Below are 24,772 nucleotides of genomic sequence, written 5' to 3' on the forward strand. Positions count from 1 at the left end.
AGCATTGAACCCTGAATAGTATAATAGTATATTTATAGTGGGTAGCACAATCGCCTCATAGCAAGAAGGTTGCTGGTTCGAGCCTCGGCTGAGTTGTCATTTCTGTGTGGAGTTTGCATGTTTTCCCCATGTAACAGGTTTCTGGCTTTCTTCAAAATATTTTAATTTGTGTTCAACAGAAGAAAGAAAATCAAATGGCTTTGGAAAAAAGATAAAGATTGAGTAAATTGTAACAGACATTTCAGACTTTTAGGTGAACTATCCCTTTAAGATCCCTTTAAAAGTGTGAATTCTAGTCAAAGAAAAAGTTTTTCTCTCACCACTTCATTCATTTTAAACTATCTAACAATCTTTCTCAACCAAATGTATTATTTAAACAAAAATCTCCTTTTTTGGGGTTTGCTTTTTAACAACTCGCACATCTCCTTTGATTGGGCTCCAGGGTGTGTCTGGAGAATCAGGCCAACTCGACACATCCAGCAACAATGAATCACTCTGATGAATCAAGTGCACTTGTTTACTGTAAGTGAGTCATTCGGCATACTATAAGAATATCTCTCTCTGACGACAAGCAATTGTTTGGGAAGGATATTACTGTGGAAAAATATCTGCGAAAGTAAAAAAAAAAAAAAAGAAAGAAAAAAGTTGTCACAGGCAGACAAACAAACTGGGCATAGCTTAACAATGCAACGTATCACAAATCACATTAACGCTAAATATTCAAAGGAAAATTATTATGTTTTCAATTAAGTGTTTGATTTTTAATAAAATAATAATACTAAGTACTATTTCAATAGTTAATCAATTGTTCATTATTATAATACTACAAAGGCTTTGGTGCTTTCCACCAAATATTAAAGATTTTTTTTAAATTGCAAATAATACAAAGTTAATGTACATACGTATTTCTTTATCTATTTAGAGTATTTATTAATTCATTTATTTAGAGAATGTATTCATTTGTATTTTTTTAATTGATGTATTATTTATTTAGAGAGTAATACTAATTAATTTATTTATTTAGAGTATTTATTTATTAAGATAATTTAATTTAATTAGAGAATTTACTTTATTATGATCATTTTATTTATTTAGATAATATGTTTATTTATTTAGAAATTAATTAATTAACATTTATTTAGAGAATTAAATAATTCATTTAGAGTATTATTTATTTATTTATTTTAGATAATTTATCTATGTAATTTACATTTATTTAGAGACTTTATTTATTTAGAGTATTAATTTATTTATATAATTTATTAAATTTATTTAGAGAATTAATTAATTTGTTTATTTATTTAGAGAATTAATTAATTTTAGAGTATTAATTAATTATTTTAGAAAATTTATTTAATTATTTAGAAAATTATTTATTTATTTTAGAATTTATTTGTTTAGATTATTTATTTAGAGAACTTTTATTTATTTAGTATTAATTCATTTTATTTAAAGTATTAATTAATTTATGTACAGAATTTATTTAGATAATTAATTTATTTACAGAATTAATTTATTTAGATAATATATTTATTTAGAGAAATTTATTTATTCAGTTTTATTTAATTTATTTAGAAAATGTTTTCGTTTATTTATTTAGAGTATTAATTAATTAGAGAATTTAGAGAATTCATTTTATTTGTTTATTTAGAGAATTCGTTTAGAGAATTTATCTATTAATTAATTTAGAGAATTTATTTTAAATTAAGTTATTTTATTTTATTTTTGTATCTTTATTTATTCACACACACGCAAAAAATACATTTGCTGTTGTTCAAACTACTTATTTAAAATTAGCTAAAACACAATTCATGATTAAAATTTTTTTAGACAAATACATTTTTATGTTCAGTCCACTTATATTTGTAAAAACTAATAGGTTTTTAATTCCTTCATGTTGTCCCAACACAAATCGACTGTGAGAAACCCAGCATTTTTACAGCATATGGACACAGAAACCTCTTTTAAAAAGTGAAAGACAAAAAACAGTAGTATAAACAATACGAATGACAAATACACATTGCATAACTTGTGGAAAATTAAAAAGAACTGCCATAGACTTGTAGTGAAAATACTTAAGCCCCAGCATGAGCAATAAGTGGCGACTGTTGCCTTAACAAACACCACAAAATAAATACAGTTGAGCAGTTTATGGGCACGTCTGGACTCCCGCCTGCAGGTATATCTTTCAAGAGGCTTGCGCTCTGCAGGTCTTGCTCACTTAAACAATGACTAAGGTGATTTTACGCAGCAATAATCCAACAATGATAGCTGGGTCAGATAAGGCTCTATTTGCATACTGCTCTCACAGAGAAGGCCTCAATCAAAACTGTTTACAGTCCTACACTGAGAAACTAGAGTCATACTCACTCAATAAAGTCAGCTTAAATGCCAAAAAGGGAGCGAAAGGCCTTGCACTAATGTAATAAACACTAATACTACCAGCAGACAGAGTTTTGTCCAACTGGACGGACGCCCAATCAGGAAGCACAACACTGAGGCAAAAGGCAATAAGTCTTTCAAAGGAGGTATTAATGATCTCCGATTTAACCCATGCAAAAACAGAGTCTTATCAGAGTGAGTAACGTCACCAAACAGAGAAAACATGTTTGCATGTTCATATAGATAACCAGAAATGGACATACTGTGCTCACAAGGCTATTTGCATAAGGAATGCATAACATGGCTTGGAGTCAGCCTTTAACTTTAGTCATTTAATATGTGATGTAAACATTTCAAAACACTGAGGTTTTGACTTATTAATGCATGGTAAATATATTGTGAATATTAAAGTGTATCCAGAAAATTTAGCCACAAAATTGAGTGATTATGATGGGAATAAACTATGAAGTTGCTTAGTTTGAACACAACTGTGTGCTTCAAATGCGTTTGTGCTACTGATTATATACAATAGAGTGGATTATAGGTGGTTTTCACATGACAACATTGACGCATGAAATTCAGATGGCCTTTAGTAACGCCGTTTATATATAGCACCATTATTCCCATTACTGTTATAAGCAACAAATTAGCGCTATATTGAGCTAATAATCTCAGTTAATGAAATGTTAATAGCATGAATTGTAGATTAAGCCAAAGTAGGTAGGTAATGTGTAATTATATAGCGCATTTATTGTGTATTACACCTAGGGTTGGGTGGTACACCGGTGTCATAGTCATTACCGGTGTGACATTGCGCCACGACATGGATTTTCTAATACCGTCAATACCGTAATAAATAAATTATATGCGCTCGAAATTTAAGCTATGCAACGACATGAGATTTGGGAGCATTTGTGCGACTGCATATAATGGTTGTAGCGTGACCTGTTTTGATTTTTGAATCGCTCTTCCCTGCCACTATATTGGTTCATATTAGCTGTCAGTCACTGAAGGCTTTCCGCTGTCAGATGACAGGGAGCTTTTGTGACTGCCGGGAATGCAAGCGGCTGAAGAGTGAAAAGTACACAGGGTTGCAAACCCCACCTAGTTATAATAATAATAATAAAGGCGCAGATGAGAGCAACCATGACATGTGGTGAATATTGATCCGACAGCTGAGACCAATCGAGTCTCCGAGAACTCAAGTTTTCGGAGAAGGCGCCCAAATCTCAATGCTAGAGTTGCACGATTCTGGCTAAAATGAGAATTCCGAATTTTCTTTTTTTCGATTTTTTTATTTTTTTATTTATTTATTTATTTTTTTAAGAAAGATCAAGATTGTCTCACGATTCTGCAGATGTAAAATAAAGGAATGGTAAAAACATATGGCAACAACATCGATAATAATATTATGTGTAGGTCTACTGGTTTCTATAAATAATTCTATTCTGCTTATAATAATTCTGATGTTGAATTATTATGTTTGAGATATATGCTTGCAATCTGTCATATTAGACAATTTTATTCACTGGTAAAATCAGACATTTGCCTTTATCAGATTATATTCAACAATATATAGGCTAGAGTAGTTATACTGACATTGTAAACAGTTATTTTCATGCACAACTGTGGGTTCACTATGAAAGAATTATTATTTAAATGAAGTGCACACTTTTGGTTTTATTCTGACTGCTGAGTGCTGTTCATACTTCGCGCGCGGCTCCCAATCGATCACTCTGTGCCACAAACTGAATATTATTTGCTACTGTGTTACCTGTTACTCGCAACATATGCAGGTTCTGTTCACTAAAGTAGACGTGCGCGCGTCTGTCATTAAGTAGAGCGCGCGCCCTCTCTGTGATAACAGCTCACGGTCAGCAGGTCATGTCACGTGTGATTTACTGATCGCAAAAATATTGTTATATTAAGACAAAAATGACATTTTTAGGTGAATTATACCTTATAAATACATATAAATACAACATCATTTGGAGGTGTCAATGTCACTGAGCAACGTGTGTGAAACAATGAAAAGACTCGTGCAGCCGCCTTTTCTTCTCTCCTAAACTTGAAAATATGATTGGCAGAATCGTAGAAATGCTGGATTAAGATCGTCTAGAGCAGTGGTTCTCAAACTGTGGTACGTGTACCACTAGTGGTACGCGGGCTTCCTCATAGTGGTACGCGGAGGAATGAAATATGTCATGTACATGCTATATATATTTCTAAACGTATCAAAAATTATGTTTATAATGTGCCATATATGACATATAGCCTATATTTCTGAGGTAATTTGCCACGTTTTTTTTTACTGTGCAGAGTTGTAGCTGCTCTACTGGGCCTACTACGCTACTGTATTTCAATACTGCTCATTTTGGTGGTACTTGGAGAGACAATTTTTTTCTGAGGTGGTACTTGATGAAAATATTTTGAGACCCCTGGTCTAGGGGGTCGAATCGAGATCGCGATATTTTAAGGATTAATTGTGCAGCTCTACTCAATGCGATGCATTCACTGCGTGTTCAGCGCAAATGTATGCTAAATGTAAAATCTAATACTGTACACATCATTGCTAATGAAGCTCGCCTTTACTAGGTTCACTTATTATACTGTGATATTATACCGTCACCGTTCAAAAGATGAAAAATACCGTGATATTAGTTTTAGGTCATATCACCCACCCCTAATTACACCCAAAGCGTTTGACAATTTTCTGAAGGGGGTCTCAAAAATTAAAAAGTGTGACTTTTTAAGACCACAAATCTCTTCAATAACAACATCTGCTGAAGCCTGAATGATTTACCAATGGGCAATGACATCGAGACAAAAGGGTGAATATCATCTCTGATCCTTCACACACACACAAACATAAAAAAACCTTGATTTCTTTACTGCTGCGAGTGATGCAACATTAAGAAATACAAGTTATGAAAATAAAGCTCCCTTTACAGCGGTGGAGTAAACATTTCCCTCATTAGAGCCTAATCTGCTGAGACTTGCGGTGCCGCTTTTTGTGTTTTCGCTTCTGTCCTGATTTACACCTAATTTGAGCTGATATGAGAAGGTGGAGGCTGCAAAAAAATGCTTAAATCAAACCAGCTCCTCTGGATGGAGAATGAAAGGCATTGCTTGAGCGAGCGAACATATTTCATCATTGCACAATACATCGGTTCAGCATCGATATCTCAATGTGTGCATCCGCAATAGACTTATCGCAGGATCTGCATGTTGAGTTGGGATTATAGTTGACCAGGAGCTACAGTCATTGACGATTTTTAGCAAACATTTGATCATTTACTTGTGTTTTTATTAGGTTTGTGACTCAAGCATATCATATCAGCATATCAAGAGAGTTTAAAGCGTTCTGGCACAATAAATTGTAGCATTTGTAACTTTAATTAAAATTAATTTAATTGATTTATTTAAGGGTTACGCATTAGCGCAGTAGGTAATGCTGTCGTCTCACAGCAAGAAGGTCGCTGATTCAAGCCTCGGCTGGGTCAGTTAGCGTTTCTGTGTGGAGTTCGCATGTTCTCTCTGCATTCGCATGGGTTTCCTTCGGGTGCTCCGGTTTCCCCCACAGTCCAAAGACATGCGGTACAGGTGAATTGAGTAGTCTAAATTATCCGTAGTGTGAATGAGTGTGTATAAATGTTTCCCAGAGATGGGTTGCAGCTGGAAGTGCATCCGCTGCGTAAAACATATGCTGGATAAGTTGGCAGTTCATTCCGCTGTGGCAACCCCAGATTATTAAAGGGACTAAGCCGAAAAGGAATGAATGATTTATTTATAGAGGAAAGACTCTGCAGTGATATTTTTACATTTGATTATTGAATTTCATAGGGCTGTGCAATTAATGTAAAATCCAGTTTCGATTTTGATTTTGGCTTCTAACAATCTTAAAAAAACATTAATCAAGATAAAGGGATTACTGCATCATATACCGCCAACTTATGCAGTGTATCAGTGTAAAGAAGGTGCTCATGTAATTCACACAACTACTAAATACCAGTATGGCAACACGCATAAAATTAAAGTCATGAAATAAACTTTGTTTATCAATATTAGATTTAACATAAATCTCTAATGTAAATTTACTGATCGGGAAACAACTAAAAAGATCCATAGTAATGTCAACAAGTATAAAAAGTGACGTGCCATGCAGGGAATTCTGGGAAAGTAAGTTTGCGGTTATTCGCCGTATATATTAAGGAAACATACCGTTAATTAGGTAACAGATTTTTACTGTAGCATTTTAACAGTTTTTTACTGTTGAAATCTCAGCCATTTTTTACGGTGTATAATCATATCAACAAGACAGGGCGGTTTGTAAATGTAAATCAGGTTTATTTTGTACGTCAACATAACGGATATCCATACAGCAGTGAATATTAATGTGGTTTCTTTACGTTTGCCATGTAAAAACAGTGCAAAGCTAAGCTTGCGCGCTGTGTGTGTGTGTTTGTTTGTGTGTCCGCTGTGTGTGTACGCAAACTTTGTAATGACATTGTGTGTGACTCGTTGCAGAAAGGCTTGAATGAACTCCACAACAAATACATCAAATAATCATTGGGAAAGTTCTTACTGTAGGATTTCTCACAAACGTTACGATCTGCTTCCTTCATGTCTGTCACTATGCTGTTTATCTGACGCAGCTGGACAGATTCAGACGCACTCTGACAGGCACATGCAAACGATGGGTGGGGAGAACCAGCATTAAAGGCACAGTGTTTTGAGCTGAAACTTTACAGATAAATTCTGGAGACACAAAAGATTGTCTTAAATCTTGAAAAAGGAGAGTGCCCTTTAAAAGTGGCAATTTTGTAATGTGCTTCGGCTGGTTGACTGAAAAAAAAAAAAAAAAAACAATTTGCATATACCACAGTGTAGATCTCTCGCTCGTGATCCTGCAGTGTCAGCTGAATATTTACCTCACAGTAGAGGCGATTGAACTCATCGCCTATGCGTCGCAGTTCACGAGCGACCACCATCTCCGGCGGCAGGGCTGCGACTGGTGCTGCCATCTGCAAGTGCTGGTGGCTATGTTCTGATAACCATACCTCTGAGGGGAAAAACAACACATACACACTTAATGCACAAATACACTGCATTGAACATAGGCAAGGCAAGGCAAGTTTATTTATATAGCACATTGCATACACAGTGGCAATTTAAAGTGCTTTACATAAACAAGAATAAAAGAAACAAGTATGAGGAAAATAAAACAAATAATAAAAATGATAAAAAAAACACAAAAACAGATAAAATGTGATAAAAGAATGAAAAAGAAGAGAAAAACATAATAGTGCAATCTGTCAGACATACAGTAGCACAGTGCTCATTCAGTAAAGGCGCAGCTAAACAGATGTGTTTTCAGTCTCGATTTGAATGTGTCTAATGTTGGAGCACATCTGATCATTTCTGGAAGCTGATTCCAGCAGCGAGGGGCATAGTGGCTGAAAGCTGATTCACCCTGCTTTGACTGAACTCTTGGAATTTCTAGTTTATAAGATCCTAAAGATCTGAGTGATCTGTTAGGTTTGTATTCAGTGAGCATATCTGTAATGTATTGAGGTCAAAGGCCATTTAGTGATTTATAGACAAAATATTAATACCTTAAAGTCTATTCTGAATGTATCTGGGAGCCAGTGTAGAGACCTGAGGACAGGTGTGATGCGCTCTGATTTCCTGTTTCTGGTCAGAATCTTGGCCGTAGCATTCTGGATGAGCTGCAACTGTCTGACTGTCTTTTTAGGAAGACCAGTGAGGAGGCCGTTACAGTAATCCACCCTGCTGCTGATAAAAGCATGAACTAGTTTCTCTAAGTCTGATTCTTGCAATGTTTTTGAGATGATAGTATGCTGATTAACTGACTGCTTTGACATGACTATTGAAACTCAGATCTAACTCCAGAGTCACACCAAGATTCTTGACCTTATTTGTTGTTGTTTGATAGTGCCAAGGTAGGCATTCACCTCGAGAACCTCATCTCTGTTCCCAAACGCAATCACTTCAGTTTTCTCTTTGTTTAACTGAAGAAAGTTTTGACACATCCAACTGTTCGTTTCATCAATGCATTGGCAGAGGGTGTCAGTGGGGCTGTAGTCATTAGGCAGTAGGGCTAGGTCGATACCCAACATAGACATCACCTATAAACTATATAGCTGCAGGCTAACTCTGTTTATATATAACAGCTTAAGCTTTTAAATGCTATTAAAGCGATTAGTTGAGCTTACTTAATTATGAGGCAACGAGTTTACTCTTTTGCGGCACGGTGGCTCAGTGGTTAAAACTGTCACCTCACAGCAAGAAGGTCGCAGGTTGGGTCATTTGGCATTTCTGTGTGGAGTTTGCATGTTCTCTCTGTGTTGGGTTTCCTGCAGGTGCTCCGGGTTGGGTCGATAGATGATGCCATCGTCCATTTTTTTTTCAAGGATGTGCCACTGGATGGGTTCTCACTATAGTTGTTAAACGTGATATTTAATTACTTTAATTACTCTTCTGACTTTTGAATCTATCAGGTGATGTGTCAAAGCATCAGTACACTGCTTCAATCTTTCGCTGTCACACGTGTACTTAGTAATCTTAGTGAAAACCTCAGACACTGTTGGTTGGTTGCTGTTGTTTGTGCACCTTTATTACCAAGTTTGTCAACACCATTATAATGACACAGATCACTCTGCCTATTCATGCCAGAGTCCCGCGGAAAAAGTGATTGACTGGTGGTAATTTGTCAACCCAAGCTCATTCTGGAAACGTAGCCCCGCGGACTACGTGGCATGTAAAGGCCGCGTTTGGTTTTTTTTGAGCGAACGCTGCAGGGCGGTGTGGCGTCGCTCCGCCCCTCCTCTTCGCGCTCGCCGGCCGACGGCTCGTCTCCGAGTGGAGGGCTTTCCCGACGCAATCAGTTTGTCCGCCTAGCTCACAGCGTTGCGTCGGCGGAGCGGAGACCCCGGACGAGGAGGAGAAGCCGGAGCCGGCCGCGGTGGACGACGACTGGGATCGAGTCCGGGGAACAGCAGGTTCCGGAAATCAGGTAAGACGAAAAACGGAATCCGAAAAATAAGGGCGAGAACGCGGCGGGATCCAAAAACGCGGTCGAAATCGAAGACGAGGGCTTTTGCTTTTTTTTTTTTTTTTTCTCCGATCCGGCGGCTTTTCGCGTGAGAACGGCATTAGACATTCACATTAGACATCGTATAATGCCAAATTGGTCGACATCGCCCAACCCTAGTGCTCCAGTTTCCCCACAGCCCAAGCACATGCGCTATAGGTGACTTGGATGAACTAAATTGGCAGTAGTGTATGAGTGTGTGAGAATGTGAGAGTGTATGGGCTTTTCCCAGTACTGGGTTGTGGCTGAAGGGGCATTCACTGCATAAAACATATGCTGGGATAGTTGGTGGTTCATTCCACTGTGGCAACTTCTGAAATACAGAGCAAGCCGAAGGAAAATGAATGAATGAGTTTACTCTTTACTCTTTGAAGTAAAGAAAACTGATCGTAATTATATATCATATCATATTTAACTTGTTGCTTTTAAGGCGATGGGTTTACTCACTTTTTTAAAGTAACTATTCGCTTTTTAGTGTAGTTACTAGTTAATTACTGAATAATAACTAATAAAGTGTTTACTAAAAACCTTAATTTTCCAGAATTTGATTGTAATGCAATAATCTGCAATTTTTCCAATGATTTTATAAAAATAATTTAAAAAAAAAACGATTAGAAAACTGCCTAAACACCATTTTGAGACTAAACATTAATTACGTTTGAAATAAAAACAACTTTTTCAGAACATCTGTGCACAGAAGATCCATGCTTATTCCAGTTTTTAAAACTAGTACTCCATACACCAGTCTAGGAGATATTTCACTTATAGTTCACCAAAATTAGTTCAACACTTAAAGTTCAAGGGATTGTTCACCCAAAAAACTTTAATTTGCTTATTATTTCCAAATCATTACAAGTTTCAAGAGAAAATATTTTGAAGAACATTGAAAACAAGTGATATCATAGTAAAAAAAACAAATTCAATGGAAGTCAATGGTTAAAGCATTCTTCAAAATAGCTTCTTTTGTGTTTAACAGAAGAAAGAAACTTATAAAGGTTTGAAACAAGTAAAGCTTTAGTAAAGGATGACAGAATTTTCCTTTTTGGGTGAACTAAACCTTTAAATATCACACAACATCCTCTCCAACAACCGCCTCTTCAAGCTCTGTTTATCTTTTTTTTTTTTTAACTTGCATTAGCATGAATAAATATTTGCCAAGCGTGTTAAAATTCCAGCGTCTGTCAGCGGTGAGACAGTAGCTGAACGGCTGAGGTTATTATGAGGCTAAACACTAATATCACCCATATTCTGTCTGAACTCAAATTGATTTCCCGCTATGACTCAAGCGAGAAACTCTTTTGACTGTTATTTCTCGTGCTCAATCATATTAGGACCTTTGGAAACTCATTTCCTTTCACAACTCCGCTAGACCTGTTTGAGCTCAACCAGACAATATCTCAAATATCACTCTGAGTTTTAGTCAACACTTTCACCTCCGATCTCTCATGCCTTTCTACAGTGCCAACGACTGTGTCTTAAAGGGATATTCACCCAAAAAAGAGAATTTACACACTATTTATTCACCCTGAAGTAGTTGTAATCCTGTTTGAGTTTTTTTGTTCTGGTTAAAGGGACAGTTCACCAGAAAAAATTTAACTTGCACACCATTTTCTCAGCCTGAAGTAGCTGTAATCCTTTTTGTGTATCTGCTTAAAGGGACAGTTCACCCAAAACTGAAATTTCTGTCATGATTTATTCACATTTCACTAGTTTCAAACCAGTTTCCAGTTCTGTTGGAGCCCACAAAAAGGAATACTGAAAAAAATACTATGGATGTCAATGGTTACAGGTTTCCAGCATTCTTTAATATATCTTCTTTTGTGCTCACCAAAATAAACTAAAACACACACACACACACACACACAAACAGGTTTGGAACAAGTAAAGGGTGGAAGAATGATGACTGAATTTTCATTTTTGGCTGAACTTTCTCTTTAACACAAAAAAAGATATTTTGAAGAATGCTGAAAACCAGTAACCATTGACATTCATAATAGAATAAAACAATGGGAACTTGTAACCATTGACATTGATAGTATGAAAAACAACAGAAGTTGCATGTTTCCAACATTCTTCAAAACATCTTCCTTAGTGCTTACCAAAACAAACAAACAAACAATAAACTCAAACATGTTTGAAACAAGAAAAAAATTAAGTAAACGCTGACAAAATTTTCTTTTTGGTTGAACTAATATTTTAAAACAAAGATATTTTAAAGAAAGCTGAAGACTGGTAACCATTGACAATAAAAGAAGGAAAAACAGTGGAAGTCAATGGTTACAGATTTCCAACATTTTTCAAAACATCTTCCTTTGTGCTCACCAAACAAACAATAATCTCAAACATGTTTGAAACAAGTAAAAGTCAACAATGACAGAATTTGCTTTTTGAGTGAACTGTCCCTTTATGCAAAAGAAGATATTTTGAAGAAAGCTGAAAACCGGTAACCATTGACATTCAAAGAATTAAAAATAATGGAATTGATGGTTACAGGTTTCCAACATTCTTAAAAATATCTTCTTTTGTGCTCACCAAACAAACAAACTCAAACATGTTTGAAACAAAATAAAAGATAAGTAAACAAAGACAGACTTTTCACTTTTGGGTAAACTATCCCATCAAGGCAAAAGAAGATATTTTGAAGAATGCTTGACATTCATACAGTAGCATGAAAAACAATGGAAGTCAATGGTTACAGGTTTCCAACTTTGCCTGATATCATTTTGTTTGTGCTCACCAGAACAAACACACATTTAATTTTTGGGTAAACTATAACACCAAAAAATATATATTTTGAAGAAAGCTGAAAACCAGTAACCATTGACATTCATAGTAGAAAAAAAAACATTGGGCAATGGTTACAGATTTCCAACTAACAAACAAAAACATTCAGACATGTTTGAAACAAGTAAAGGGTAAGCAAAATGACTGAAATTGAATTTTTGGGTGAACAATCCCTATAAAGCAACAGAAGATATTTTGAAGAATGCTTGACATTCATAGTTTGAAAAAAGAATGCCAGTCAATGGCTACAGGTTTCCAACTTTCCCTGATATATTTTCATTTGTGCTCACCAGAACAAACAAACACAAATTAAATTTTTGGCTGAACTGTACCTTTAACACTAAAGCAGATATTTTGAAGAAAGCTAAAAACCGGTAACCATTGACAAATAGTGGAAGTCAACAGTTGCAGTCTCCAACATTCTTTAAAACATCTTCCTTTGTGCTCACCAAATCAATCATTCAAACAAACAAACAAACACAAATTCCCTTTTTGGCTGAACTATCCCTTTCAAACAAAGGAAGAAATTTTGAAGAAAGCTGAAAACCGGTCACTATTGACATTCAAAGAAGGAAAAACAGAGGAAGTTAATGGTTACAGGTTGCCAACATTTCTTAATATATCTTCTTTTGTGCTCACCAGAACAAACAAAAAAGCAAACTCAAGCATGTTTGAAACAAGTAAAAGATAAGTAAATAATGACAGTCTTTTCATTTTTGGATGAACTATCCCTTTAACATAAAATAAGATATTTTGAAGAATGCTGTAAAACGGTAACAAACAAATACAGTCAATTGTTACAGATTTACAACATTCTTCAAAACATCTTCTTTTCTGCTGACAACCTTAAACATGTTAAAAAAAAACAAGTACACAATCAAATCTTAATCCTGAGTGAACTATCCCTTTAAATAAGCACACAATCTGATCTAAATCAACACTGAAGAGGCCAGCAGAACATGCACTCATCGTTTCTGGTTTAGTTCTTTCACCCCATCTTCATTCATCTTTGACCGGATAACATATTTGACGCACAACAAAAAAAGTCACAAGGTTCATACGTGTACATTCAAGACCCTGTGCCAACACAATGCAGCAGCTAACGATATAAACAACAGGCCAATGCTAGAGGAACTCTCCTGCCGAGCGAGAAACAGATGAGAGCCCTGATAACTTCTTGTTGTTTCTCTTGGCCATTAAGAGTGGCTACCGGAAGACAATTCAGCATCTCATATCTCCTGCCTCTCAATAGGGAAAACAGAGATGGGCTGGATCTTATGTCTAGCCCTCACAAAAGACAGGCTAGTCTATTTTGACTGCGTGCACTAAGGCCAATTCTCTCTCTGACTGCTTTCTGGAGGCCTCGGTGACAGTAAACAAGACGACAACAGACAAATCAGCTCACTCCATCAGAGGCATTTTGGGAAAGGCGGGTCACACGCTGAGGTTATGAGTGTCAGGTGCATTTTGGGTTTGTTTTGCGAGATTATGTGAATGGACCGAGCAATGTTCAATACACTTAAACTAATATGTTTTTGTAAAGGTGCAGTTTGTAAGTTTGATACCCAGGGGTTGAACTAGGTATTGCACCCCTGGTTTAAAACACACAAGAGCAGGTTGCCAGATTGAGAACATCAACAAAGGCTGATTTAAACTGAATTCAAACTAAAAGCAACGACAGAGGATAGAGTAAAAGAAGTTTTTGTCCTAATTAACACCTGAAATTTTAGAAATGGCTTCTATTTATTGCAGCTGAACAACAGAAAACTGACGATGATCACCTAAGGTACACCTCATGTGTTTTATTCAACACAATGTCACGGCATTTCGTAACTTTTTGATTTAGTGGCTAATTTGTATGAATTCATACGATCTAATTTGAACAATTTAGTACGATTTGCTCATCCCCCAATGACGGTTGGGTTAAGGGGTGGGGTTAGGTGCCACGCCTCCTTTTAAAAATCGTACATTTTCATACGACTGAACTTGAACGAATCGTCAATACTTACGTTTTATCGTGAGATCAGGCTGGTTTTATTCAGTGTTGAATGCTAATAATATGAGTTTGAATGCCATTTTACATAATATGTATTGCCATACTACTGAAAGCAGCAGCAGAAAGTTCACCTCAGATCTTGAAAATAAAATAAATAGAAATTAAACTTTATAACTGAGACTCAGTGCAAACCCACACATATCAGTGATTTAGCATCTACATTTAATAAGGTTTGAGGTTTAATTTGTATTTGTTTGTATTAGGCTTGGGCGGTAATACGGTAATATGGTATACTGCGGGATCTAAAAATAGCAACGGTATCAGTTTCAATACCGTTATACCGTCATAAAAAACAATGCACTTTTATAGGAGACAAGTATTAAATAATAATTGTTATTAATTTAATGCTTAAAAATGCATATGCGTGACTGTCATCACGGGACAGTGTGAAGAAGAGAGAGAGGTGAGGTAAGATGGCGAGTCATGCACCAAGTGACCTGGTCTCGAAAGAACACAACCTCTGCAGTTTGGCAGTATTTCGGGCTTTGACCGAACGAGATGGGAGACGTGGTAAATACGAACTAGAGGTCTGCATTCCCGCTGCTGTACCGCGTAAGCCGCGGGACCCAGCCAGATATCTTGTGGTGCAGGAATAAATTTCAGAATAAAGCAAGCGAGCACGCGCGATTCCATGTGGATGCTGTTTGTGTGTGTGTGTGTGTGTGTGTATGTGTGTGTGTGTGTAAATAAGAGAGAGCATGGTGCTGTGTGTGTGTTTATACACAGTGCACAGATCTCTAATACGAACAAGACAATTTGCAAATTGTGCAACAAACAGGTGACGGTGAACCTAAGGTCGCATATACAGCGTTGTAAAATGTGCAGGTCTTTCAAGGGGCGGGGCTGCAGTATTGTGTGTGTGTGTGTGTGTGTGAAGTGGAGAGGGAGAGACAGAAAAGAGGAGTGGTTTTTCGCAATGGGACTGTTTTCAGTGATGTTCCCTCTTTGTTGACTGATTTTGTTGTACCACACGGAGAGTAATAAATGATTGGACCAAGTCTGAGCCTTACATCATAGTGTTTTTTATATTGCACAGTAATACTGTATACCGAGGTAAAATAGGGAGGAGGTTTGACTGTATCAAAATTTGAATTCTGCCCAAGCCTAGATTGTATACCTTACCATTTCGTTGGAGTGCAGTAAGTGCACATATTCTGTTTCTCAATGGCTGTTCTACTAACCTGCTCACCTAATGTTTATGTTCGTAATAGTTATATTATTTGCATCTTCAGCTCACTACATCAGAGGCATTTTGGGGGAAATGTTGTGGTTATGAGTGTCAGGTGCTTTTTAGGTTTGTTTTGCGAGATTTGGGGAATGGAATAAGAGGTTTGCACATGCACACATACTGACTGAATATGCACTCAAAATATTACGTTTGCTGCCTTTTTTTTAATTACTTGATTAAAATGTTGCTGAAACGACAACCTGACAGCTTAATTTGTTGATACTTAACAAGACAACTTAATTGATTTATGTCCAATTCACTTGAATTTGTAAAAACTAATCAGTTAACTTAATTTTCTTATGTTGTCCCAACACAAATTGATTGTGTTGAATTCAGCATTTGTACAGTGTGGAAAAAATGATGCCTGCAAACTTGTTGCAAAAACTTTATATGGGTTGAGTTTACACTAACAAATAAAATGTACTAATGTTCAACTAATTTGTTTGTTTAAATTCAGCCCAAACAAATTGTTTACAACCACTTAACTTAAAATTTGATTAGATCTAAGCAATCATTAAATTATTCATTTTCTTTTCGGCTTAGTCCCTTTATTAATCTGTGGTTGTCACAGCGGAATGAACCGCCAACTTATCCAGCAAATGTTTTACGCAGAGGATGCCCTTTCATCTGCAACCCATCACTGGGAAACATCCATACATTCACACTCATACACTACAGACAATTTAGCCTACCCAATTCACCTTCACCACATGTGTTTGGACTGTGGGGGAAACTGGAGCACCCGGAGGAAACCCACGTGAACACAGGGAGATCCAAGTAATCATCTTTGAATGATTTGTTTCAGTGTAGTTGACAAATAGATTTTAGTTTTTTTTGGTAAAACACCCTTTTTGTAGAAACAATAGATATATTTATGTAGTTTAAAGCTTGGCGTTTGAGAAAATATTAGGAGTCACTGACTTTATATTTTTTTCATTTTTTTTAGTGCTGGGCAAATAATATGTTTGTGTGCGTAATGTGTATATTTATTATGCATATATAAATACATAAAATACAAATGCATGCGTATATTTTGGGTAATGTTTATATTTAGATATAAAATGTAGATGTATATGATACAAATTTTATAAAAATTGAAATATCTACGTAACAACATTTTGTTTTATGTATGTGTATCATATGCATTCATATATATATATATATATATATATATATATATATATATATATATATATATATATATATATATATATATATATATATATATATATATATATATATATATATATATATAGTTAAAGTCAGAATTATTAGCCCCCCTGTTTATTTTCTTCCCCCCAATTTTTTTTTTACAGTAAGATTTCTTCAACACATTTCTAAACATAATAGTTTTAATAACTCATCTCTAATAACTGATTTATTTTATCTTTGTCATGATGACAGTAAATAATATTTCACTCGATATTTTTCAAGACACTTCTATACAGCTTAAAGTGACATTTAAAGGTTTAACTCAGGGGTCGGGAACCTTTTTTTTTTTAGCAAAGAACCATTTCAGATTTCTTTGGCAAATGCATTTTTTTAAAGAGCCATTGGGATATAAGGACATTTATAGATGTTTCTTTTTGCTATAAACACTCATGAATGTTGTTTGAATTTATGTGCACAAGGTTACCATAGAAATGTAAGTTTCATGCCCTTTATTGGTGTCAGATTAATCCACAAGTTAATCCACAGCGCCGCACACGCACACTGGTTGAAACGTCCTTTTATCCTTATTCATTTTGCTGTAAATATATACAATAAAAAGGTCATTTGTAATTGTATTGACAATAGGAAATTTATTTTTAGTGACAGTTTTAATTTTTTATTGAAGGGAGACAGCTGGAGAGCCACATATTTTTGGTCAAAGAGCCACATGTGGCTCCCGAGCCATAGGTTCCCTACCCCTGGCTTAACTAATTAGGTTAACAGGTTAGGGTAATTAGGCAAGTTGTTATAAAATGATGGTTTGTTCTGTAGACTGTTCAGAAAAATATAGCTTAAAGGGGCTAATAATATTGATCTTAAAATTGTTTTTAAAAATTTAAAAACTGCTTTTATTCTAGCCGAAATAAAACAAATAAGACTTTCTCCAGTAGAAAAAAATATTATCAGACATACTGTGAAAATTTCCTTGCTCTGTTAAACATAATTTGGAAAATATAAAAAAAAAAAATCAAATAAAAAAAATCAAAGGGGGGCTAATAATTCTGACTTGCACTATATATATATATATATATATATATATATATATATATATATATATATATATATATATATATTCCCGGATAAAAGTTTGGTGTCAGTAGGATTTTTAAATGTTTTAAAATAAGCTCCTCCTGCTCACCAAGGCTGCATTTATTTAATTAAAAACACAGTAAAATTGTGAACTGATAACTGATCAAAAGTAGTTAATTATTTAATTTAATCATTTATTCCAGTGATTTTAAAGATTAATTTTTAGCTTCATTACTCCAGTATTTAGAGTCACACGGTCCTTCAGAAATCACTCTATTATTAATTATTGTTATTATTTATTTAAATAAATATTTAACAATCTATTTTTACATTTTAATAAATGCTGCCTTAGAATAACAGAATATAAATAAAAACTGACCCCAAACTTTTTACTGGTGTGTGTGTGTGTGTGTTGTATGTGTGTGTGTGTGTGTGTGTGTGTATATATATATATATATATATATATATATATATATATATATATATATATATATATATATATATATGTATGTTGCACATACACTGTCAAAAGAAAATTTTATTTTGGACGCGATTAATATTTGCCCATATACTACTTTTAAATTTTTTACTGAACTGTACTGTAAAAACGTCCTGTGGTGTGACAGCAAAAATGCAGAAAAACAACTTAATAATACGCAAATAATGTGACTTATCCTCATTGTTGGACACTTCTCTTCATATAGTGTTATTTATTTCATATAAATTTATGAATATTATTCTTGTTCTTCACGACTTGTCTGACTTTTATGGTTCCAAAAAACCTACAGTAAGTGCATGTCATGGGCTTCACAGAGGTTGTTTCTTCACATATTTTTTGCATAGCTATTATTGATTAAATTACCCATTGATTTGTATTTTATTAGCACCTACCCCAACCCTAAACCCACAGTAATGTAAAAACAAGTATTGTTGTATTAATATAAATGGTTATTGTTAACTTCCAGCCGCAGATGTATAGCTTCTGGACTTAAGTTGCGTGATATTGAATGGGGTCCTTCAATTAATTAAAGTTTTTAGTAAAATTGCCCGATTTAAAATGAACATACGCATATATATATATATATATATATATATATATATATATATATATATATATATATATATATATATATATACTGTTATGAGTAAATGTATGAAGTTCATATGTTTTTAGGAACATATGGATGAGAAAAGTCACTTGTAAAATTAGGCCTGAGTTTTTTAATGACAGTCTTATGATGTTATGCATTTTTATATGGTACACTTACGAAATTCGGCTCAAAATGCAAAAAATACTGATGATAACACAGCACGTTTTAAAATGAAGAAGAAATGTTTAACCATTTACTGCTTTTTAAATGATGACTACTAATTATGTTCATTTTTGTTATTGCGTGACAGCAAAAATGCAACGTCATATCAACAATAACACGTAATACAGTCAACATATTGCTGTTAAATGCAGAGATGCAGGTTATTTCTCTTAGAGAAGCTGTCACAAAGACAAATGAGCTGACTTGGCTTTAGGCAGATATGTGCTGCAAATGAGAAGAACATGCCTTCTGGAAGAGATTTTCAAGACAAGTGCACTGCCAAGCATCAAAACATTACGCTTATCACTGCACTAATGTAGAAAAGCCACAGCCAAGTTAAACATCCAAAGCACTTAAACGGATGACATTTATAAACAGTGAGATTCAACTGTATTCATGTTTTTTATGCTCATTTGCTTCACCTGTACAATCTGTCACTGTCTGTGGCTTGGGTTACACTCGAAAGGACCGCAAGTAATGTAAAGTGCTAGACTTTGTAATATCATTGGTTATAAAACATTATATAAAGTTATTGTTGTTAAATCAAAGTACTTAAACTAACTGAACTTATGAAATAGTTTCACAGGAAATATAGTTTATGTCTGCCCACGCACACTTGCCCTTTATATTCACAAAACTGCCTGTTGGTGGGAAGAAAATGATATTGTAGCATAATAAAACGCAATAAAACTGATTTTATTATAGCAGGAATGAAACAAATAAGACTTTAAAATACATATTATTGGAAATACTGTGGAAAAATTCGCGCGTGTTGGATGCCAACGGCGGGAGAACTGCGTTCGGCTGCTTTAATCTTTCCATTTAAAATTTCAAATCTCAACGGACTATTCCTCTGGGGTAAAAAAAAAAACTTTTCGTCGCGTACTTGGGATGTTTACACACCAAAAAAACGGTGACTTTTATTCTCCAGGGGGCTCTTACCATCATTTTGTCCGTCTTGCGCTTCGGAAATATTGGGCATTAGAGGGGAACCTGGCACAGAATCGCTGTCGACGGAAAAATAGCCACTAGAGGACCTGGAGAAAGTCCGGTTCATCGGTGACCTCGACTGGTTATTCGACATGGATATCCCTCCCCTTAACGGGTCCCCTTCGCCCGGCTGAGGGAAATCAAAGTGCCCGGCGGGCAACACCACTCCGCCACCGGTGCTCTCTCCGCTTCCCTGCGAGGCCGGGCCATTGGCCAGCGTTTGCTCTCTGCAGAACAAACAAAACACTCATTACTGTCTTTTACAAGCGGTTCGAAGAGGAATTGTGTGGGTTGTTGTGAGGGGGGATTGATTTTCCCGTCTGTTTCGTGCGGAATAGCATGCGCTGGGAAACTCAGCTGGCAGCGAGCGCTGCGAGTAGTAACCCGGTGAAGTGCGTCACAAACGAGCTCCTCTTCAACTTCCTATTTCTTCCTTATAGCGAAACTGTCAACATTTTGGGATAAAACTACAACACGCGAATTATAATGCGGCGTGGACTTTGAGCTCGCGCTGTAGCGGAATGTCCACGCGTTCATCTTTGTTTGTTTCGTCGTGCTGGGCTAAAGAGGTTTATTCTGTCGGGCTCTTTAAAATGAAAACACATCCCTGAAGAGTTCTGCGTGGACCAGTAAACTCTGTCAACCAGTCAACTCTGTCAGCCGGCTTGTACAAACCGCGAAAACAAAAAGCAAATATAAGCTGAGAGAAAAGGTTAGAGCAAACTCGCAGTCAGTCTATTGTCGTGTCACTTACCGCAATAATTGTTGCGTTTGCGCTTGTCTGGCAGTGTTGTGGACGCGCGTGTTGACGCGCACGCGATTTGACGGCGATTTCTTTGTTAGTTTATTTTCAGCTTCGATGTCACTTGTCACCGAGTTGCAATGTCAGCACTTTACTGACTGAATAGCGCAGCTACTGTACGAACGGGGTTTTCACTCAACAATACCACAATGTGTTTATTTCTTTGCTTAATTTCACTTATCAGCGATCAGAAATGATCAGTGTTTATTTTCATATTTCAGTTTTATTCAACAGTTTATTTTCACCAAGAGCTCGGCGCTAAACAATATCGCGCGCACCAAAACAAAGTTTCCTATTAATAGGAGCGCATCGACGCCTCCAAGTGTTCAGGCAAACAGACAGCAGACAGTAGCGCAAAGTTATGCGAGCACATCTCTCTAACAGTCCGACTGCATGTGATGATCATGAAGAAAAGAAAAACACGCATCCCACGACACGTCCCAAAATGCCATTGTTTCCAACCGGGAACACTGTGAGCCTTATTTCAAGAGTAAAGCGCTAATGGATGGGTATTTTTCTCCCGTGGGTAGGGTATCGCCTGGCGTACATGTACAGAACTTCAACAACAACCGAGAGTTTATTCGCATTTGGCGTGTATTGTTAGTGGGTAGCGGCAAAGAAAACAAAGCAAACAGGTGCCTGACGCTTTCCATTGCAAAACACGGTTAAATAATTCACAGTGGTTGAATGTCAACACGTAAAGGCCATCGAGGGGAGTGGACTGCTCTACTACATCTCAACTTTTGTCTTTGTGACATTGTCTGGACGCTACTTAAAGCGACCAAACGCGCATCAGAAGTTTCACTTTTTTCCCGTCGCGCGCAACTTTGCGTTTTGCGCGTTTGCGCTCGATCGTCAACACGGAGAATAACGCAAGCGAAAATTAACTAACGAATTATTCAATAAATCTTTTTGGGGGGAATTTAAATCACGGCGATTACGTTTTAAAACGATAATATTGAAAAGCAGTATTGCTTTATATATGTAAAAAAAAAGAGAAAGAATACAACAAAAGTTGCCGGCATAATGTACTAAACTCCCGTTTGAACTCACCTGGACGTGTCAGACATCCTCCGATCGCGCTAGCGCATCATGTTTTGCGATAAAGACAACAACCAAAGGTGAAATATGCAGAGATTAAACAAAAAGTATGATAAAAGTAGAATCCCAGTGTCCAAAAAATGAACGCCTATAAATCTGGATGAATAGTCTTCCTCAGGATAGCTGTCATATAATAAGTTCCTGTTTGAAAAAGCCGTCCACGGGATTGTTTTGGATGATTTCTTTTGTCTCTTAAGTGCACTTCCTCGCCCAGAGTCAGTCCCGTGCGTCTGCTGCTCACAGAGAGCAAGTTTCTTCTAATCTCTGTTCACTGTAGCGAAGAGCTCTGCAGAAGTGCCCCGCCCATAAGGGGAGGGGCTTGCGATGGTCAACCCCCCACAGAACTTCTTCAAACCACACAACCGAGTCCCGAAATGTACACAAACATTTGAGATTAAACTAGAACAAAAGCACGACAGTTCTTCTTTCACACGGTGTATTTCATGTTCAGTCTGGCTGAATAATGTTTGATCACAAGTGTCACAAGTCATCACAAGAGAATCATGGTAGTTTTGAAACGATGTAAAGCTGCGTGCAATACAAGCTGAGTTTACCAAAGCCTCGGCGTGCGTTTTATTCTGTCATTCATTAGATTACCAAACTGTGACAAGATGACAACACGCACCATTTACAACACACAAACACTAAAGAGAATAACTCCACAGGCTACATCTGATTGAGATTTTTATGTCAGAGAAAACCTGGAAAATTGTGCATCCATTTATTAGCAGAACATTAGGAATCTCCAACATTGAGGTTATTTGACGCATTTTTAAAGGGATAGTTTAATAAGTTAACAAAGGGATAGTTGATTTATTTACTTTTTCTAGTCACAAACCTGTTTGAGTTTCTTTTGTTGTTGTTGTTAAACAGTAATAAGTTAATTAGAAAAAAATCTAAGCGGTAACCATTGACCTCCATAGTATTTGTTTTTCCACTATGGAAGTCAATCGATTTCTATCATTCTGCATGATACCTCATGTGGTGTTCGACAGAAAAAAGAAGCTCATTAACGTTTTGAAACACCTAAGAGTGAATAAATGTTCATTTTCAGCTGATTTATCCCTTTAAGATTAAAATTTTGTGCAAAATTAAATCAACATTTATAAAATGTTACCATTAAAAACTCCAACAAAATAATTAAAATTCCAAGGTAAGTGAGCAACATATAAGGAAATGCTTTAGACGACCCAAAAAATTTACACCCAAACTAGAAATTTCGATATAATTGTTTACATGCACAGGCAGAATTATTAGCCCCCCTTTTGATTTTTTTTTCCTTTTTTTAAATATTTCCCAAATGATGTTTAACAGAGCAAGGAAATTTTTTACAGTATGTCTGATAATATTTTTTTCTACTGGAAAAAGTCTTATTTGTTTTATTTCGGCTAGAATAAAAGCAGTTTTTAATTTTTAAAAGCCATTTTAAGGTCAATATTATTAGCCCCTTTAAGCATTTTTTACCTGATAATCGATGGAACAAACCATCGTCTTGAAGAATATCTAGTCAAATATTATTTACTGTCATCATGGCAAAGATAAAATAAATCAGTTATTATGAGTTATTAAAACTATTATGTTTAGAAATGTGATGAAAAAAATCTTCTCTCCATTTGGAGGAAAATGTAAACAGGAGGGCGAATAATTCAGGGTTGCTAATAATTCTGACTTCAACTCTATTTGGCTCAAATGGTAAATAAAGATAAAACGATGGCAAATGAAAGTGGCACTACATTACAATGTATATACTACAATGTAAGGTATATTTTATGAACACCTCCTCGTGTACAGTTGGAGTAGAGGCGAATGAGATGCAGAGAAGCTTAAACTTCACTGTTATCAGTTTTTCTGTAGAATTTTCAGCAACTTACTTGCAGCAGTTCAACAGTAACTTACTGTAAATCTTAGTGTAAATCACAAATACTGCAGCAAAACTACTGTATAGATTTACAGCACCATTTAACTTGCTGTATATGTATTTACAGTACTCTATATTTTTACTGTAAAAATACAGTAACATACTGCATGGCAGTCCTACAGTCCATATTACAGTTAAATACTGTGCGATTTACAAAAATCATTAACAGTGTTGGTCAGAGAAAAGCTGCTGCTATCAAACACCGTTTACTTCACTGAGTCAGTTTAAACATGAAGGGATAGATCCAATAGGCCTGTTCATGAAAGGTTTGTGAAGAAATTTAGGCCCCGTTTACACTAGTGCGTTTTAGTTTTAAAACGGTGTTTTAGAATGAAAACGATCCGCGTCCACACTCGCGTTTTACCCAGCGTTTCTGAACTGCTCTCCGTCCACACCAAAACGCTGAAAACGCACATCACGTGACCACACAGACACTCTTTGTCAAGCGCTGCAGCATTTCTACCCAGATGAGAGCTGTGCTAGTCGGACTTCTCATCAAGCATCTCCCGCTGGATCTAATCTCACTATATTTATTAAACGGGATATTTCATTCATCTTGTTGTCTTTATCTAACGACATATTCCCTGACTTTGGTCATTGTAATCTATTACTTGTTTTCAGGTAACGTGTTTTGGCTGAGCGCAAAGATAAGTTAATGATTAATGTAACCACGTAGCCTACATTCTGTATATTGACTGATCGCTTGCCTTTATTTCCTATAATGTATAAACTTATTTTATGTTATATTTTTATAATGGCCATTATCGATTATTAAAACTGATATTCAGCAAAAGAGAGGGTGTGTTTCGTATTTTCACTGAAATTGAAAGGAGGCAGTTGTTA

General features: G+C 35.8%; 1 protein-coding gene across 3 annotated transcripts in view; it reads right to left on the minus strand.

The window, feature by feature from the left end:
• bcl2l11 (BCL2 like 11) overlaps nt 1-24,772 on the minus strand; it is a 62,802-nt gene that overhangs the window by 29,709 nt on the left and 8,321 nt on the right. The window contains exons 1-3 of one of the 3 annotated variants that reach the window (XM_073919171.1): nt 20,863-21,384; nt 20,061-20,335; nt 7,314-7,444 (exon numbers count right to left, since the gene is read on the minus strand). In XM_073919171.1, coding sequence (XP_073775272.1) covers nt 7,314-7,444; nt 20,061-20,202 — 273 coding nt within the window. In that variant the 5' untranslated portion in view covers nt 20,203-20,335; nt 20,863-21,384. 3 annotated transcript variants of the gene reach the window in all.

This window comes from Danio rerio, chromosome 13, assembly GCF_049306965.1.
Source record: "Danio rerio strain Tuebingen ecotype United States chromosome 13, GRCz12tu, whole genome shotgun sequence".
NCBI classification, from domain to species: Eukaryota; Metazoa; Chordata; class Actinopteri; order Cypriniformes; family Danionidae; genus Danio; species Danio rerio.